The 19,340-nt window shown below is 35.4% G+C and overlaps 1 protein-coding gene and 1 long non-coding RNA gene across 2 annotated transcripts; both read right to left on the bottom strand.

The window, feature by feature from the left end:
- Positions 1 to 16,654: 16,654 nt before the first annotated feature.
- LOC133793906 (uncharacterized) lies at positions 16,655 to 17,411 on the bottom strand. Its single transcript, XR_009875017.1, has 3 exons — positions 17,351 to 17,411; positions 17,072 to 17,238; positions 16,655 to 16,725 (listed from the first exon to the last, which is right to left on the bottom strand). It is a non-coding gene; the product is annotated as an uncharacterized LOC133793906 (long non-coding RNA).
- Positions 17,412 to 18,131: 720 nt separating this feature from the next.
- On the bottom strand, positions 18,132 to 18,830 carry LOC133795680 (uncharacterized). Its single transcript, XM_062233138.1, has 2 exons — positions 18,312 to 18,830; positions 18,132 to 18,194 (listed from the first exon to the last, which is right to left on the bottom strand). Exons 1-2 carry the CDS (start codon positions 18,828 to 18,830, stop codon positions 18,132 to 18,134), a joined length of 582 nt encoding a protein of 193 aa, XP_062089122.1.
- Between the last annotated feature and the right edge of the window lie 510 nt (positions 18,831 to 19,340).

The following is a 19,340-nucleotide window of genomic DNA, read 5'->3' on the forward strand; positions in this document are numbered from 1 at the left end:
ATGGCTCATCATGTAACATAACTAATGACACGCCATCCTAATTAAGAGGTTGTTGAGATGGTTTGCCACTATGTAGGATGACATGTGTACATCATGATGGAGCACCTTGTGCTGGAAAAAAAAATCTTTACCGGCGCATTTAGTGAAACGCGCGGCAAAAACAATGATTTTTGCCAGCGAAATTCGGGGTTGCGCCGGTAAAAGTAACATTTACCAGCGCAACCCCGAATTGCGCCGGCAAAGGTTTATCGAATTTTTTTTTAAAAAAATGATACACTTTTGCCGGCGCATTTCACCTAACGCGCAGGCACAAGTCAAACGTGTATTTTAACAAAATGCATGTTTTTAAGAAGGTTGGTGGGGGGACTTTTGCCGGCGCGTTTTGTTGCGCCGGCAAAAGTCTAATTTTGTGTCGGCAAAAATTGGACTTATTAAAACAGTGTCGTTTTGACCTAGGGTTTTAATACTGACTTTTGTCGGCGCAACGAAACGCACCGGCAAAAGTCATAGCTATATCAGTAGTCGCCCGAGCCCTTCTTCCCCATTTTTTTTCTTCCTTTTCTTTTTTTTCTCTTTCTTCTTCTCTTCTCTCTTTCTTCAATCCTCCACCACCCCCACCAGCCGCACCCCGAGCCCACCCACCCCGAAGGCACCCCACCGCGACGGCCACCCACCCCACCTGAGCCCACCCACCCCGACGACCACCCCACCCGACCCGAGCCCCACCCCGACGCTACCACGAGCCACCACTGTCGCCCCCTCCTCTTCCAAGTAGCCCACTGTAAGTTTTATAATATAGTTTTGTATTTTATTTATGTATTGAATTTAATTTTTTTTTTGTTTGTTTCTATGGAGTCCCCGAGCCACTGCCGGAGCAGTCAAAGAGGAACCACTGCCGGAGCGGAGCCACTTCACCCACTGTAATATTTTTATTTTTGCTTGTTAATATTTATTATATTGTATTTTGTGATATATGTATTTTAGTTAAAGTATGAACTTAAAAAAAAATCAGATTAATAATGTATGTTTATATTTTTAAATTGTTTTATATTAAATGTGATATGTTTGTAAATATGTATTTAATAAATTTTTTTTGTATTAATAAAAAAATCAGTTTTGGTATATATTTTTTTGTGGTTAAATATTTGTATATATATATATAAATTAATGTATTTGTTAATGTATAAATATGTTTTGTATGATCTGGGAATATTCTGGTTGTATATGTGTTTAATTTGTAGGTTTTTAAATTTTTGGGATAGTTTGAAATATAGTCGTTATGCTGCCCAAATTTTGTTAGAGTTAGTAAAATTAATAAAAGTTTAATAATTAATTTAATAAAAGTTTAAGTATAATTAAAAAATACATCAAAAAATAATTTTTAACTATAATTTAAATAAAATAAAATTACCAATCATAATAATTAATAATTGATTTCAACATTAATATTAGATGTTTTGTAATTGAAAAAAGTTAAAAATATAAATGATTTAGTAAAATATAAATATAATAAAATTGTTATTAATTAAGTAAATAATCAAATACAAATTGAAGAATTTAATAAAAAATTACAAAATGAAATTAATGTATAATTAAATTAATTTTAAAATAAAAGTAATAAATAAGTAAATGATTTAAAAAATTGTAATAATTAATAATTAGCTACATTTTCTTTGGTAAATATAAATAATTATTTTTGCCAGAGATAGGATATTATTATCACTTAGTGATAATTAGGGAGACAAACAGTCATGAAATATTTTGACTATCATTTCCCTCATTTTAAGATAATTATTAATATTTTCTTAATTATTTCGCTTAAAGATGGCTAGCGACAGAAGCTGGATGAGTGCGAGGAATCGTTGGTCTCTAGAGTATAGAAATGGTGTTAAGGAGTTGTTCGATATCGCTAAAAATCAAGTGAACGATCGGGGTTTGGTTCGTTGTCCGAGCAAGAAATGTGGGAATGTTAAGTTCCAGCCTATAAATGTAATTTCGATGCATTTATTCAACAATGGCATCATACAATCCTACAAAGTGTGGCATTACCATAGAGAGGCGCTGCCGCCGCCACCAGATGTGGTACGAGATCAGGATAGAGATGAGATAGCGGATATCCTGGAGGATGTTTACGTTGAAGATGACGTTCCCGCTGGAAACTATAATGATCCTCCCCAAGATGATGTTCAACATCGCGACAAGTATGACAATTTATTTAAGGAGATGTCAAGTGAACTGTACCCGGGTTGCCAAAAGTATTCCGCGTTGAACTTCTTGGTGAAGCAGATGCATTTGAAAGTTATTAACAAGTGCAGCAATCATTACTTTGATGGTTTGCTGGAATTGTTAGTCGGCACTATGCCTGACAGAACAATTTTACCTAAGTCTAACTATGAGGCGAAGGAAAAGTTGCGGAGTATTGGATTGGGATATGAGTCAATCGATGCTTGCAAGCATGACTGTGCACTGTTTTGGAAGGAGAATGCGAATTTGGAATTCTATCCGGTTTGTGGTGAGTGTCGCTGGCAAGATAATCATGGGAACGGGAAGAAAGTGGCTCATAAGGTCATGCAGTACTTTCCGTTGACGCTGAGATTGAAAAGGCTGTACAGTTTGAGATATACTGCAGAGGATATGAGATGGCACTATTCTAACAGGCCAAAGGAAGATGGTGTGATGAGGCACCCCACTGATAGTAAGGCGTGGAAGCACCTTGATGAGTTGTACCCATCTTTCACAGCCGAACCTCAAAATGTTAGGCTTGGGTTGGTTACAGATGGTTTCAATCCTTTTGGGAACAAGAGCAACTCTTACAGCATGTGGCCTGTGATACTTGTCCCATACAACTTGCCGCCATGGAAGTGCATGAAACCACAATCATTAATGTTGTCTATTCTAATTCTAGGTCCTTCTTCACCTGGAAAAGATATCGATGTCTATATGAGACATTTGCTTGACGAGTTGAAGGAGTTATGGGTGAATGGTGTCGAGACATGAGATGCATACAATAGTACCTTGTTCAATATGCGTGCAGCAATCTTGTGGACCATTAACGACTACCCAGCTTATACTATGATGTCTGGGTGGAGCACAAAAGGGTACAAGGCGTGCCCTACATGCAATGAAGAAACTCCCTTTGTAGGGATTAGAAGTAAAATTGCGTACATTGGACATAGAAGGTTTCTTGATGTAATGACCCAACTACTCTAGACTTTTGGACCATTAACGAAACTATACATACAAATCCTTAGTAAAACTTACTTTTGCGAAAATACCATAACTTTATTAGGAAACTTGTAAAAATAAGAGTTACTTACATAAAATATCAAGTAGGATATGGGATCCCATTGTTTTAAAAACAAAACATAATTTAAAATAGAAAGGAGTTACATAGCAAATGCGGAAAAATACATGTAAAACCATAAAACAAGACTACATCCTCGAAAATCGAACTCTCGACTCCTTGAATCCATTCACCACCGATACACATTCCCCAAGCATCCACGAACCTTACCGCCACTATAGCTATTTTCTTGCACATATAAACAAAAAGGAATGAGCCTAATGCCCAGCAAGGAAAATCTACCACATAGTTCATATACATAAATTTCATAGAAACATAAAAACATAACATAACATTACATTTATATCATACACATGCTATAATGGCCATTATTACTTGGGGTCCCATAGACTAAACAAGTCATATGCCCATTAGATTAGTGGGGTCCTACTAGCTAATTAGGTCATATGCCCATAATATGTTTGGGGTCTTGTTAGTCATATGGGTCATATAACATTTAATATCATTACACATTTAATAACATAAAACATAAGATAACATAAGCATATAACATATAGATTCTATCCTATTTTCCTTACCAAAGTTACCGGGATAAGAGGACAGCGTTGGGACTTTGGAACACTCCTAATAACCATTAAGAAAAGGTGAGTCTATAGAAGAAAAAGAGAAATGAAAGGAATGGAAGGACTAAACCTTTGAGAAACATACTTACCATAAACTTATATGCAAGTTCTTAGATTTCCTAACCAAAATAAGAATAAGGTTAGAAGGCTGGTAGAAGATTATGAGAACTTAAAGAAAATAAAACCAATGAACTAGAGTGTGGAAATACCTTGAAGACTTGTAAGACCAATCTAAACCTCGAACTGAAATACTATTAAACCTTACTTCCCCAAGTGTTTGATAAGCTTATGATGATCAAGCTTATGATTTCCCCACCCAAGTGTTTAACTCTCACACTCTCCTAGCAACTTCCAGCCTCTGAACTTAGAGTAAAAGGTGAATAATGGCTGGGTACTAGGTCCTATTTATAGAGTTTAGGAATGAAAGGATCTTAATTTTACTTGAATAAAAATAATAGCTTTTCAGGTGAAAATAATTTGAATTGTTGTTCAGCAGAGGCTGAAGACTCGTTCAAAAAGGTGCTGGACTTATCAAGAGGTTGAATGGTTGAATGGAAAAAGAATTCAAAAACTTTCAAAATAAGCTGAGAGGGGCAATATATCGCCCCTTGTAGGCGATATATCGCCTGGGCCAGTATGCCCGAGGCAGTCGTGCATCGTTTCGTGTTTTCCGTATCTACATGCTGCGATATATCGCCCCCTACAGCTGCGATATATCGGCATACGCTGATTATTTAAACACGAAATTACACATTTTTAGCTAAGTTTGAATGGAGTAAACAGCCTTGACTAAGCCCTCTAACGTATTCAAAGCTGCTGACTGACCTTAGAGCATTCAAACTTTACCTTTAATAAATTTAATCCTCAAAATACTTAATCATTAATAACTCATACTTAACATGTGCTTAAAATCCTATTGGTTCTTATCTAAACCTTATAGTATAATAAATATTATCCTTAATATCAGTCATATTAATCAAACCTTAGGTTAAAATTAATATTCCTACACTATAGGTTAAACTTAGAAATTCTACAAGTACTACTATGAGTGTCCAAATAAATCCTGGTCTGAACCAAAAATCCACAGTCATAAAGATAATACTATAATTACTATAATACTACTATCTAACTAGATAAGTAAAGTTCTTGGACTCTACACTTGATATGGATCATGAATGAAGGAGTAAACGAGCACTATTCGACGGTAACAAGGAACTCAGGCCACAACCGAAAGACTACTCCGGTGATGATGTGTTGAAGCAATTAGAGAATTTGTAGATTAGACATCATGGGAAACACAAAGAATTTGGTGGTGTGAAATGCACAAGGGCTTAGATTGAACTTAATTGGTCGAAGAAGAGCATATTTTTCGAGCTTGATTATTGGAATGAATTATTGCTGAGGCATAACTTGGACGTAATGCACACTGAGAAGAATGTTTACGACAGTGTCTTGGGAACTTTGTTGAACTTAGAGGGAAAATCTAAAGACATTGACAAGGCAATACTTGATCTAGCAGACATGAAAATTAGAGAAAAACTCCACCTCCGCAAAGAGGGAAACAAGTGGAAGAAATCGCACGCCAGTTATGTAATGACCCACTAATCTAGACTCTTGGACCATTATCGAACTATACATACAAATTCTTACTAAAACATACATTTGCGAAAATACCATAATTTATTATAAACTTGTAGAAACAAAGGTTACTTTCACAAAATAAGTAGGATATGGGTACCCATTGTCTTTAAAACAAAAATAACTTAAAGTAAAAAGAGTTACATAGAAAATGCGGAAAATACATTTAAAACCATAAAAAACATAAACAAGACTACATCCTCGAATCGAATAACGCTCGGCCCCTTGACTCCATTCACCATCGATACACATCCTCTAAGCGTCACGAATCTTACCGCCTCTAAATCTTATTTTCCTGCACATAAACAGAAAGGAATGAGCCTAATGCCCAGCAAGGAAAATCTAACACATAGTCATAAACATAGATTTCATAATAAACGTAAAGACATATCATAACACATAATACACTTATTATAATGGCCATTATTACTTGGGGTCCCATAGACTAAACAAGCTTATGCCCATGAGATTAGTGGGGTCCTACCAGCTAAATAGGCATATGCCCACAATCTTTTTGGGGTCTTGTTAGTCAAATAGGGCATAAGCCCAAGCCTACAACAAACACATGCATAACAAATTCATAACATATTCATAACATATCATAACATAACACATAAGATAACATAAACATAAACATATAGATTCTAGCCTATTTTCCTTACCAAAGTTACCGGGATATGATGGACTGAGTTGGGACTTTTGGAACACTCCTAAAACCATATGAGAAAGAGTGAGTCTTATGAAGAAGAAGAAATGAAAAATGAATAGGAAGACTAAACCATTGAGAAATGTGCTTACCACAACTTATGTGCTTAAGAACTTGGATTCCCTAACCAAAATAAGAATGAGGTTAGGGGACTGAGTAGAAGACTAAGAGAAGGGAAACATAACATGAAACAATGAAATAGAGTTTCGGGTTTACCTCAAAGTTTTGCAAGACCAATCTAACCACAACCGAAATACTAAAGAACCTCACTTCCCAAAGTGTTTGATAAGCTTATGATGTTTAAGCTTATGATTTCCCAAACCCAGGTGTTTAACTCTCACACTCTCCTAACACTTGCAGCTTCTGAACTTAGAGTAAAAGGTGAATAATGGCTGGGTACTAGGTCCTATTTATAGAGTTTGGGATTGAAAGTATCTTGATTTTACTTGAATAAAAATAATGGCTTTTTAGGTGAAAATCATTTGAATAATCGTTCAGCAGAGGCTGAAGACTCGTTCAAAAGATGCTGGACTGTTGAAGGAGTTTGAATGGCTGAAAGGAAATGAATTCAAAAATGTTTGAAAACATACTGGAGGAGGCGATATATCGCCCCCTGTAGGCGATATATCGCCTGGGCTAGTATGCCCAAGGCGACCGTGCATCGTCTCGTGTTTTCCGTATCTACGTGCTGCGATATATCGCCCCCTATAGCTGCGATATATCGGCACACGCTGAATAATTAAACACGAAATTACACATTTTTAGCTAAGTTTGAATGGAGTAAACAGCCTTGACTAAACCCTCAACGTATTCAAAGCTGCTGACTGACCCTATAACATTCAAACTTTACTCCTTATTAAATTTAATCCTCAAAAATACTTAATCCTTAATCACCATTCATAACATGTGCTTAAAATCCTATTGGTTGATGTCTAAACCTTATAATATAATAAATATAATCCTTAATATCAGTCACATTAATCAAACCTTAGGTTATACTTAATATTCTTAAACTATAGATTATACTTAGAAAATCTATAAGTACTACTATGAGTGTCCAAATAATTCCCGGTCTGAACCAAAAATCCAAAGTAACAAAGATAATGCTATAAATACTATCATACTACTATCTATCTTAGCTAAGTAAAGTTCTTGGACTCTACAAGTTACACCCTCAGTGTCCCGGAGCGTCGAGTTTTCTGTGAATTTGTGAAGTCAGTTGAATTCCCAGACGGTTTTGCTGCAAACCTTTCGAAGAATGTCAATGTCAATGATGGCAAGATAACTGGGCTGAAATCACACGATTGCCACGTGTTGTTTCAGCAGTTGTTGCCTGCCGCAATTAGATCGTTTTTGGTTCCTAAAGTTCGGAAGCCAATTATTGAGTTGTGCAGTTTTTTCAAAAAATTTTGTTCACGGACTTTGAATGTGAAAGACCTTGAGAAGATGGAGACAGACATTATCACCATTTTATGCAAGTTGGAAATGATATTTCCTCCTGCATTTTTTGACATTATGGTGCATTTGGTTTTGCATCTTCCGAAAGAGGCAATTCTTGGCGGTCCCGTGCACTTTAGGTGGATGTATCCCATTTAACGTTCAATGGCGGTTTATAAACAGTATGTAAGAAATCGTGCATGTTCAGAAGGTTCAATCGCAAAAGCTTACGTGGTCGACGAGGCCTTAACCTTTTGCTCAATGTACCTTCGGGGGGTTGAGACTCGATTTAATCGACCTAAGAGGAATGATGATCGCGTTGAATCCCAACCAAATCGGGAATATTCTATTTATAAGGCTGTTGGTTGTCCATTTGGTAAGAAATCAAGTATGCTCCTCAATCCGCAATTAAAGCAAAAGGCTGAGTGGTATATCTTGAACAATTGTGCTGAAATTAAGGAGTACCTTAGGTGTGTTTTCTAGTATTTTTCAATAAATTTGTTTGGTTTATATACCAAGTAAAGGCAAAAATCATAACATTGTTGTCCGTTTGTAGTGAGCATATGGATGAATTAAGAAGAAGGGGGGGGGGGGGGGGGGGCTCGAATCTTGAAGTTCAACAAGAAGCTGATTTTGCTCAGTGGTTCAAAGAAAGAGTATGCATATTAGTCAATTATTTTCCGAAACCCCACTTAATCAATCCAAAACTAACTTTCAATGTTAATGTTGATAGGTGAACGATTTGTATGAGTCAACACCTACTGAAGTGAATAATGAATTGTATGTTCTTGCAAACAAATCAAGCGGCACCGTGTTCTCATATCCAGGGATGATAGTGAATGGTGTGAAAATTGTGATTCATGATCGTAATATGAAGCTTAAAACACAAAATTGCGGTGTAATGGTGCCAAGTGAGGAAGGAGTGAACTACTATGGAGTTCTGGAAGAAGTAATTGAATTGTCCTACTTGATGGGTTATAGTATTGTCCTATTCAAGTGTAGATGGTTCAATACAAGTAGAATTAAAGTAAAATCCAATTTTACGAGCGTATATGCAAAGGAAGAATGTTATAAAGATGACCCTTTCGTTCTCGCATCTCAAGCGAAGTTGGTGTACTATCTTCGAGATGTGAAAAATGGGGATGATTGGAGGCTAGTTAATGAATACATTCCGAGGAATGTATGGGATTTCTCAAATTCCAATGTTGATGATACTGAGACCACAAATGATATACCAACATTGCAAGAAGTTAATTCTTCTTCATTTCAGTTGTGGGTAGAACTTCCAATTTTTTATAATCTTCAGTATGATCGGGTTGATGTCAATCCCACTGAAGTGTACAACGTCGATGATTTGGTTGGCGAAGGTTCATATGAATTTGTTGTCGATGATGAAGTTGAATTTGAAGACGACACGTTAGCCGAGTATGAAGATGATGAGGATGACGACAATGTTCTAGTCGATAGTGATAGTGATAGTGGTGTTCGTAATGATGTTGTAGTTAGTGATGATGAGGACAGTGATATGTAATTTAAACAAGTATACGTAACTTTTTATTTAATTCAATGAAAACTTTATTTATTATCATTAATTAATGATAGTATCAGATATAGGTACACATGCACCTAGTGGATGCCTTGGGGATAGCCAATGTATTCATGTATTGCTCCTCATTTTTTCAAGATGTTTGAGAAACATTTTGAAAAAATGTGGAGAACTACATGACTGCTTACTATCTCCAAGGGGTCCACTAGGTTGGAATAGGGTAGGTTCGGGAATACCATAAGTAATAAAATGTTAATTTTATATATATAAAAAGTAATAGATATGCACCTAGTGGATGCCTTGGGGATAGCCAATGTATTCATGTATTATTCCTCATTTTTTCAAGATGTTTGATAAACATCTTGAAAAAATGTGGAAAAGTACATGACTGCTTACTATCTCCAAGGGATCCACTAGGTTGGAAAAGACCATAAGTAATAAAATGTTAATTTTTCAACAAAAAACAACAAACATACGTAATTTGAATTAGTTAATTAATGAATATTTTAATGTAGAATGGCCAAACCAAGTAATGACACAGGTGGTGGCTCCAAGAGGGGCAGGGGAGCTTATTATGGTGCCAATATCGAGAAGGAGTTGGCCACCAAAAAAGTTAGCCATTTGAAAGTAGAGTTTGATGCACAAACTGGAAAAGCTATTCAAACGTATGGCAAGTGGTTCAATAATTCCATGGCTCGTTATTTGTGTAACACCGTACCCCTAACTACACTAGCTTGGGAACAAGTAAAACCAGCTGATATCCAAGTTATTCGGCAGAGGATATCTGTAAGCATTTTTTAAATCTTTAATAACTCACTATTAAAGATTTTGTCTATCTTCATAATATTTTAACAAATTCCAAATTTAATTGTGATTTTATGAAAAATTCATTTATCCAGAAGATAATCCAGTAATCAACGATGCCATGGTAAGACAAATGCAAAAGCATCTGACTAATTGGCGCCACACGATGAAGAAACACTGGGTAGAGGTTGGAGGAGAGGTAGACAATGAGAGAGCGAAGTCAAAACCTTTTGGGTCGATTACTTCTTCTGATTGGGCTATTCTATGCGATTTTTGGGCTTCTGATTCTCAGCAGGTATGCCGTAGATTTTACATTAATGTTTAATTATAAAATTACAATCTAGATTAATGAGTACTATTTTATGTTTGAAGCATATATCAAAGAGAAATAAAGAAGCTCGAGCAAAAATGACCATACCAGGAGGACACGGTTCCAAATCCATCGTTGCCCATGTTTATGATCACGTAAAGTATAGTAACCTATATCCTTACATTTATGAAAATATTATAAATGTAACAATGTTTAAACAATTTTCTTTTTTAGATGGACCCGTCTACTGGCGAGCTTCCAAGCATGAACGACACATTCGAGCACCTCCACAAGAAGAAGGATAAGTGGATTAGTGATGTAGCGGCGACAAAACATGTAAGTTGCATAACCTTAATTAATTTATGATCATTTAACTTTAAAAAAGTTTAGTAAATAATTAATAAATATTAATTATTAATTAAATTTTCAACAATTAAATCTTTATAATCTATGTGCCAATATTTTTGTGATTAATGATTGTGGACTAAGATAAAAAAAAGAATGTAACTAATGTTGTCCTCGTATAAGGGAGCTTGTGGGCTAAGTTAGTTTGTTCATGAAAATCCATATCTAAATCACAAACATGCAAATATAGTTTATGTATATGTTTAGAGACGTAAATTCCCCATTAATGGAATTAACTGCTCTTACTGTATATATCAACAATATCTTCATGTTTTTTATTTAGATATGGATTTTCATGACCAAATTAACTTTAGCCCACTTGCTCCCTTATACAGGAACAAAATTAATTACATTCTTTTTCAATCATTGGTCTGCAATCATTAATGATAGGATGTTGGCAGATAGATAATAAAGTTATATTTTATATGTTGTTATATTACAAATTTATAAGTTAGGTTTTCAAATAATGTTATATTGGAATTCGAGATACGTGCTTTTTATTGTGCAGACTGAGATGACCGAGCATCGAGCATCGTAAAGTACGACTCCTGTATCATTTGCTGCTTCTTGTGTCAGTGATAATGTCGACGGTCAGTTCCCGCCTGATATGGATATTGTCACGGATGTCCTTGGACCCCGCTCGCGTTATAAGAAAGGGTTTGGGGGGTTGCCTAGGTTGAAGGCAATTGGCGCAAAGAGGGCAGGATCTTCGTCAACTTCTCAAATGTCTGGGAAATTGCCACCTGAAGTGGACACCATTTTGCAGCAAACTCAGGACATTATGCTGGAAAATCATAACCTAAAGAAGTATATGACTAAACTTGAGAGTCGTCAACGGCGTCAAGATGTCCTGCTCAGTGCTTTGTTGAAGCATGTTGGTGTATTGGCTCCTGGTTTTACTGTCGACTTACCAGAACAGGATCCGGACGAGGACGATGATGCTCATGGGTGCGGGGATGATGAGGAGGGTAGTACACATTTGTATAACTTTTTATTTATTTATTTAAAGTTTAATTTATTAGAGATTTAATTTACTAAACTACTTTTATATTTTCATGTTTGGTGGAGACAATAAATATTAATAGTTGTAATTTTATTTATTTATTTATAAAATTTTAATTTTAATTTTATTTCTAATTAAATAATATTACTAAAAAATTAAATAATTATTATTATATTAAAATCGAAATTTATTAATTAATATTAATATATTGAAAATAAAATTAGTAATATTATCAAAAAATTTATTTAAAAAATACTTTACCGGCGCAAAATTACGTCGGCAAAAGTCTCAACCTTTACCGGCGCAAAAATGCGTCACTACATATATCCACCTTTCCCAGCGCAAAAACGCGCCACTAGAAGACACATCTTTTGCCGGCGCAATTTTGCGCCACTAAAAGAATCATCTTTTGTCGGCGCATTTTTGCGCCGCTAAAAGTGTTTTCCACAATAATGCAACAAATTTTTTTCCCAGCGCATCCTTATTTTTCCCGGCGCATTACGTTTTGCGTCGGCAAAAGTGCCATTATCGACGGGGGTACGTCGTGGCTTTTTACTGACGCAAAATTGCGTCAGTAAAACCTAGAGGGTTTTTGCGGGAAAAAGTCTGGTTTTTTGTAGTGCGTACTTTTAAAACAAACCATTTGATACCTTTGTTGTGCATATTATTTTGCTGTGAAGTCACAAGTCAAGAGACATGTCAGCACATTGGTCCTGAACGACAGATTGGTGGATACATGGTACCTGTAATGCCCCAAAATCCTTAATGAGGTTTACTGGTTGGATTAGTAGGCCGGGAGGGTCTTAATTGATTTATTATACCATTAAATGATTATATGTATGTTTATGTGAATTATATTATAATATGATGATAAATGCATGCATGTGGGTCCACTTTTCATTCTAAGGGTATTTTGTTAATTTGGCCCGTTGAAGGCATATTTGTATATTTTCATGCATGTTGGTGAATTTATGATGGGGCCAAATTATAATGTGGATTTTTTCGAGCTATTCGGCATGAGACGATCTTTGAATGCAAGTTAGCGGTTTGGTCATAACGGGGTTAATTTCAGAGCTCGGGGTGAGGCTCGAGGTAATTTGATAATTAGTACATTACCAAGAATTAAAGGGTAATGGGATATGATTTATTAGCATTTGAAAATATTGAGAATAACAGGAATTGGAGTACGTTAATTATGATTACCGGGATTAGATGAGAAATGACAGTTTTACCCTTGTTAGCCTTAAGAGGTTTTTACTTAACCTAGGGGCATTTTGGTCTTTCGACCAAGGGATTATATCAACTTGAGAAGGTTGTGGAAGGACTTAAGCTTAAGAAAAACAGAGCATCTTACACTTCTTCTCCTGATCATTTTTTCTTCCTCTTTTCCTTTGGAATTTTTGAACTCCATTTGAGGAATCAAGCTAGGGAATCAAGCCTTGAGGGTCTAGAGTTGTGTTCCACCAATGAAGAGGGTTCCATATTGAGCTTGAGGTAAGATTCTAACCATAGAAACTCTTATTTATACTCTATTTTCATTTGATTTTGAGTTAGGATTTTTATTTGGATAGTAAGAATTCAATGGAGTTTTTGGCAAAGATTGATTAGGTTTTGATGCCTAGGACTTGTATGTTTTGTTTTTGGGTTCATTTACGAGTTTGAATGAGGTTTGGAATCAAGTTTTGAAGCTTGGAATTGGCGAACACGAAGGGGGAAAAACCAGGGCTGAATCACCCTGGTTCTAGCGCTACAGCGCCCAAGGGAGGGTGCTACAACTCTGTCTAGGGCAAAGCATCCCTGCTTGTAGTGCCTAGGCGCTAGGGGGGCAGCGCTACCCTATTTTTCCAGGGTCCTATTTTGGGCACTTTTGAGGGTTTTTGGCTCGAGGTTTCAATTCCTAAGGCTCGGGATCAAATCTATTAACTGTTTTGGTACGATTCGAGGTCCCGGGAGTGAGGTTTAGGTCAAGAACCTTTTATTGCTAATTTTCATTGATGGGAGTTATACTTGGTTATGACTAGGTGACCACTAAAGAATCAAAGGATCGATCGTTTTCAAGGGTCACTCTTTTAACTTGTTTCACACTCGAACCAGAGGTAAAAAAACTACATCCAGTAAGTGACATGCATGGTTATTAATGAAGCATGTTGAGTGCTCTATATGTGGACATTGATTGCATATTAAATGCTTAGAAATCTTGCTTATCTGTGAATGGTGCTGACTTATTAGTCAGAATCAGCAATGGTGTCAGTATTGACTGTGAAGCTGTGATTCATTAGTCAAGTTCGGCAGTAGTACTGAGCACTGGTCGTATAGTATTGGCTTATGAGTCAAGAACGGTATTAGCGTGTTTAATGCAAGCCGAAAAGATTAGATCTAATCGACATATGCATTATCGTCATAAGTATGAAATGCTTGACCGACCTTAACTTCGATGAAAACAAAAGCGTTTGTCTAGTCTAAAGGCTAGTTACTTAGAGCCAGAGCCAAAAGGCTAAGGTAACCGACATGTGTCACATGGCTTAGGGAGCGGATCCCCAGCGATGAACTTATTAGCCATATATTTAAGGAGCAGAACCCTAGAGATGGACTTATTAGCCATCTATATAGGGAACAGATCTTTGGAGGTTGACTTATTAGTCACCTGCCCAAGTTTGTGACTCCATACACTACACCAAATACCCCTTAGCATAACACAAGAATATAATACTATTAAAAAAGTATTATAGTATATATAAAGTAAATGAGTTAAGTAACACGCGGCAACTGAAAAAAAAAAAGCAGCAAATGAATGTGCCTAACCAGTCTTTTCCATATTATGTGCAGTAGACTCCCCTTTTCATCTCTTTCTCTCTCTGTCTCATTTTCCATCATATTTTCCTTCTCTCCTTTCTCTTCCTGCTATACCCATCTCTATTTTCCCGTCCCCTAGCTGGAAAACAAGTAAAGACTCAACCTTATCTCTATTTTCCTGTCCCCTAGCTGTGGTAAAGACTCAACCTTATCACCACCTCCTCCTCCTCCTCTCTTGGACCGAACCACCTTCTCTCTCGGACCGAACCTCCTACTGGAGCCTTGACGAAGAAAAAAAAATGGAGCCAAAGTAAATCTCAAGATATATGGTAAATATAAAGTATGCTTCTCTATAATTTTTTATTTGAAATTTTGACTATATTTTTCTTGAGAATCACTGCATTCATGAGCCATGTTTTCTGATGATATATATATCTATAAAAATATAATCTTTGAAATTTCCCTCACTACTCTCCCTCATCTCATTGTATCTCCCTAAATCTCTCGTGACCTTCTCTAGGTTGGGATATGAAAATTTCTATTAACAAGCTTATTTTCAGTATGATGATGTTAGGTTGAGGAGAACATTTGCAAGTTTGCAAAGAAGGGTCTTACTCCATCTCAGATCAGTGTGATTCTTCATGACTCTCACGGTATTGCTCAGGTGAAGAGTGTTACTGGAAGCAGGATCTTGCGTGTTCTCAAGGCCCACGGTAATCATTCTTAGTGTTTTGTTTTATGAGCTCAAGAGTAGAACCTTATTTTCAGTCAATGTTGAGCCTTATCTTCGGTCATTGTCGACCCATTTCATTGCTTTTTTTTTTTGTTGGAAGAAATTTAGGTCTAGTTAACTGTTTGCTAAATATTTGAATGAGCGAAGGGAATAATTAATTTTTATGGTTTTTCATTTGTTTAATTTTGGGTAATTGGGATTATAGTGTAATTGAGCTGGTTGTTTTTCTTGTTTGAGTATCTTAATACGGTTATTGAATGATAAGGGCATGTAACCTTTGGTTGGGCGATGTCTTATCTGTATGTCTTGGTTGATTGGATTTCTTTGTTTTTATAAAATTGGTTTTGTTTGTTAGGTCTTGCCCCTGAAATTCCTGAAGATCTGTACCATCTTATTAAGAAGGCAGTCTCTATTAGGAAGCATCTAGAGAGGAACAGGTCGATTGATTTTGGTTGAGAGCAGGATTCACAAACTTGCATGTTACTACAAGAAGACCAAGAAGCTTCCCTCCATTTAGAAGTAGTAAGTACTTTTGTTTCTCCATGTCTACCAGTCTATAACTTGTTAATAGAAATGATATTCTTTGTATCCATTCAATTATTAGAGAATTGAACTGTGTCTTTTATTTTATTAGATAAAATAGAAGCGAATAGAATATTTGAGTAGTATCTGCTCAAGCTTATATTTATTAGACTAACTTTTTATGTACTAAGGAAGGCTTATGTAGAAAATTTTATTTATTAGATTCAACATGCCTATTTACTTGAAATAGAAAAATTAATATGAAAAACTCAATGTAAAGTTAAAAAAGAGTTAAGGTTCAGCCAATCATTTTGTTTACAAAAGAGCATAAATATTTATTTTTGTAATGGGTTTTGTGGATTAAGTTGGGATCAGATTGTATACTAGTTTTTTGTAATGAATCCACTTATGCTTGTTTGTTTTTATTGAATAGCCGTTACCACTGGTTTTCTGGGGCCATAATTTTATAAATTCAAGGGTAAAATGGAAGCTTTCCAATAAGATAACAATATATGTATATATTGTTAGACAATGTAATATTACATGATTAGTTTTCTATTTCTGGTTTGTTAGTTTTGTTAGCTTCAGTTGTATTCAGTTATACTTTTACAACTTCCATTTATTTCTATGTTGTGTATTGCTACTGTTGTAAAGTTCTATATATAAATAAGATTTGCCTGAGTCTCAAAATCTTCTTTAGAGCTACTTTTTCTCCATTTACATTCTTGAATTAACTGCTATTAATGCACCTGTCCTAGGATTGTACTTGGTTACAGATTTAATTTTTATTTATTTAGGTTAGCAGTAAGAAAACATGTCAAAGGGAATTACCTAAAAGTTGACAAAACCCTCTCCTTTTGATACTTGGTGCGTTGGTACCAGAGGTTTCTCATGTGCACATCTGCAATGCAAACAATGAAAGTATGGAATTTGGTTGCTTAAGAGGTGTAATTGCATATTTGATTCGAAATAAAACTAACCAACAACATAAAAAACCAGCCTAAATTTTTTTTGTAAGTATAGAAGAGAAAGAATTACTTTTAAGGAATGCTCAAAGTTGGGTAGAGTTGCTGTAACTTGTTCATAACATTTGAACTGTGTACAATACATGTCCAACTAGACAATATCTTCCACACTAGCTGAAACAAATGCTTGGATAGTGGGGAGACCACTGCTACATTGATGAAAATTGGAATTAATATACAGATGCTATGAATTAGTTTAAAGCAAATAGAATAATGACCGACCTGTAGATTAGTCACTGAAACTACTACTGGGAAAAACACTCACATATCCATCAACAACAGAATTAAAGGACTCTTCTTCCAATAAATTTGCTTTTGCTTTGAACAAGTGAAGTCTCTCCTTAGCTCCATATAATGAAACCAAGTGTATTGCATTTTCTTTGAATCATCTGTACCATTAATATTCATAAACACAACCCACAAATATACACTTTGAATAAATACATCTGAAACCAAACAAATATACCTTGAAATTTTATTGATAAATAATAGAATACAAACTGAGGTCTCGAACAGTGACTATTTTGACAGTGTATCCACGCTGTAGTAAGAGGTTGACAAGCCATGCAGCTTGCAACAGAGTGATTCTTGATGCCTCTTTTGTGTGCATTAAAGCTCTCTCATGTTCTCACTTTGAGAGTCATCTTACTTTATATTGTGTTGATTTCAAAGTAAGAATATTGTATCTGTTCTAATTAACATTAACATATCAGATAAGAATTCTCACACTTCATAGTTAATAGTTCTTCAAATCTAATTTTTTAGTGTCACATACCAGAACAGATAAGTTCTTGAGACTTGATTAGACCACTCTTTGAATCAATCTGTATATAAATAAAAATAAGAAGTTATAATACTAACCAGTTGCACTTAGCTCAAGTGGCCACCTGCCTTCTCTTTCAAAGTGGAGGGGCCTACATATCATAAGAAAATCTAACACCTAACAATGTTGTCCACTAAAACATATTTTCTAAATATGACTACAAAGAAAAAGAAATAAGATAAAAATGATTTATCTTTTGTTATGGCCACATGAAACTTATTACCATTAATTCGATTAACCAAATATGAGTTTATATATGTATGAATATATATTTATATATATAGAGAGAGAGAGAGAGACATAAAGTAAAATACTAGTATATCAAGAATCGGTGAAAGAAGGTGCAAAACAGAGGTTTGTGCTCTTGAATAATTAAAGCATTGCAAAGAATTTCAAACTACTAGGAATTAAAAGCTTATTGATGCTGCAAAGCAAAGCAAGGATAATTGGTACAAAGTTTCATTTAGCATAAAAGTCTGCAAGTTTTGCAGGAGTGTTCAGAGTTTCATTTAGCATAAAAGTCTACAAGTTTAGAATCAACAGGTTCATTTAATTAGAAATTAGCTAAATAAGAAGAAAAAAAAACAAAGAAATTAGCATATTGGAATTAAAAATCAAGTTCTTGTCATTTCCATATACCTCTCCTTGATGATTTAGTGACATTAAGTAATCATCAAAGGAGATCACATCTCTGCCATATTTTATGGCAGCTTTCACCTCTTGATAGGCTATTGGTAAAGATCTTAGCAGAATGATTGCTTGGTTTTCCTCATCCACTTCATGCTTGATATTAGAAAGACCTACAATAGTTTCATTGAACTTGTCAATATTGTCATCTAAGGATAAAGAAGAATTCATTCTAAAATCATATAATCTCTCTAGGAGATTGATGGCTTCATGTATAGTTGTTCCAACTTGTCCCATTGTTGTTGTCTCGGTAGTTAATTTCCTTCTCACACTATTTGATAGGTACATAATTGTTGTGTGGTAAGCCATCTCCTCCATTTTAGCAATCTCCTCAACCTTTTTCCCTTCTAAGAGCTTTGCATCTCCGACCATTTTGGCCACTTTCTGGTGTACCAAGATGCCTTTCAGGCTCTCCCGCCATAGAGAGAAGTGACAGGTACCATCAAAATTTTCAAGTTCAAATTTAGCCATTGTTGACATGCTTTCTTGGATGAGTTCTTGGACTTTCTTGCTACATAAATGTTAGGATCTTGATCTTCTATCCTTGATCATGAAACCTGTGTCTGATTTTGAAGGAAAACCCTTTGTTTTCCAGTTTCAAGATCCTGAAACTGTGTTACTTAATAACAATATCAGAGTAATATTAACGAACACATAGAAAACTTAACAGAAAAATAAAACAAAGAAAGAACACAGAGTTTTATAATGATTCAACCAAGATATCTCGATTTACATCGAGTTTAAGAATATCTATCTTAGATTTATTATTCAGCAACAGTAAGAGTACATATCACAGTTGAGTAATGGCAGCATATCTCTCAAAAAATCTCACAAGTGCTTTCTCTCAACACTCAAACCAAGCACAACACTTTCTAACAGTCGTGAGGCTTAATACTCAACCTAGAAACCCAATACTCTTTCTCTCTCGTACTCTTTTCTCTCTAAAGCCCTTGACAAAATATTTCTTCAGCTGAAAATCTT

Source organism: Humulus lupulus, chromosome 8, assembly GCF_963169125.1.
Source record: "Humulus lupulus chromosome 8, drHumLupu1.1, whole genome shotgun sequence".
Taxonomy (NCBI): Eukaryota; Viridiplantae; Streptophyta; class Magnoliopsida; order Rosales; family Cannabaceae; genus Humulus; species Humulus lupulus.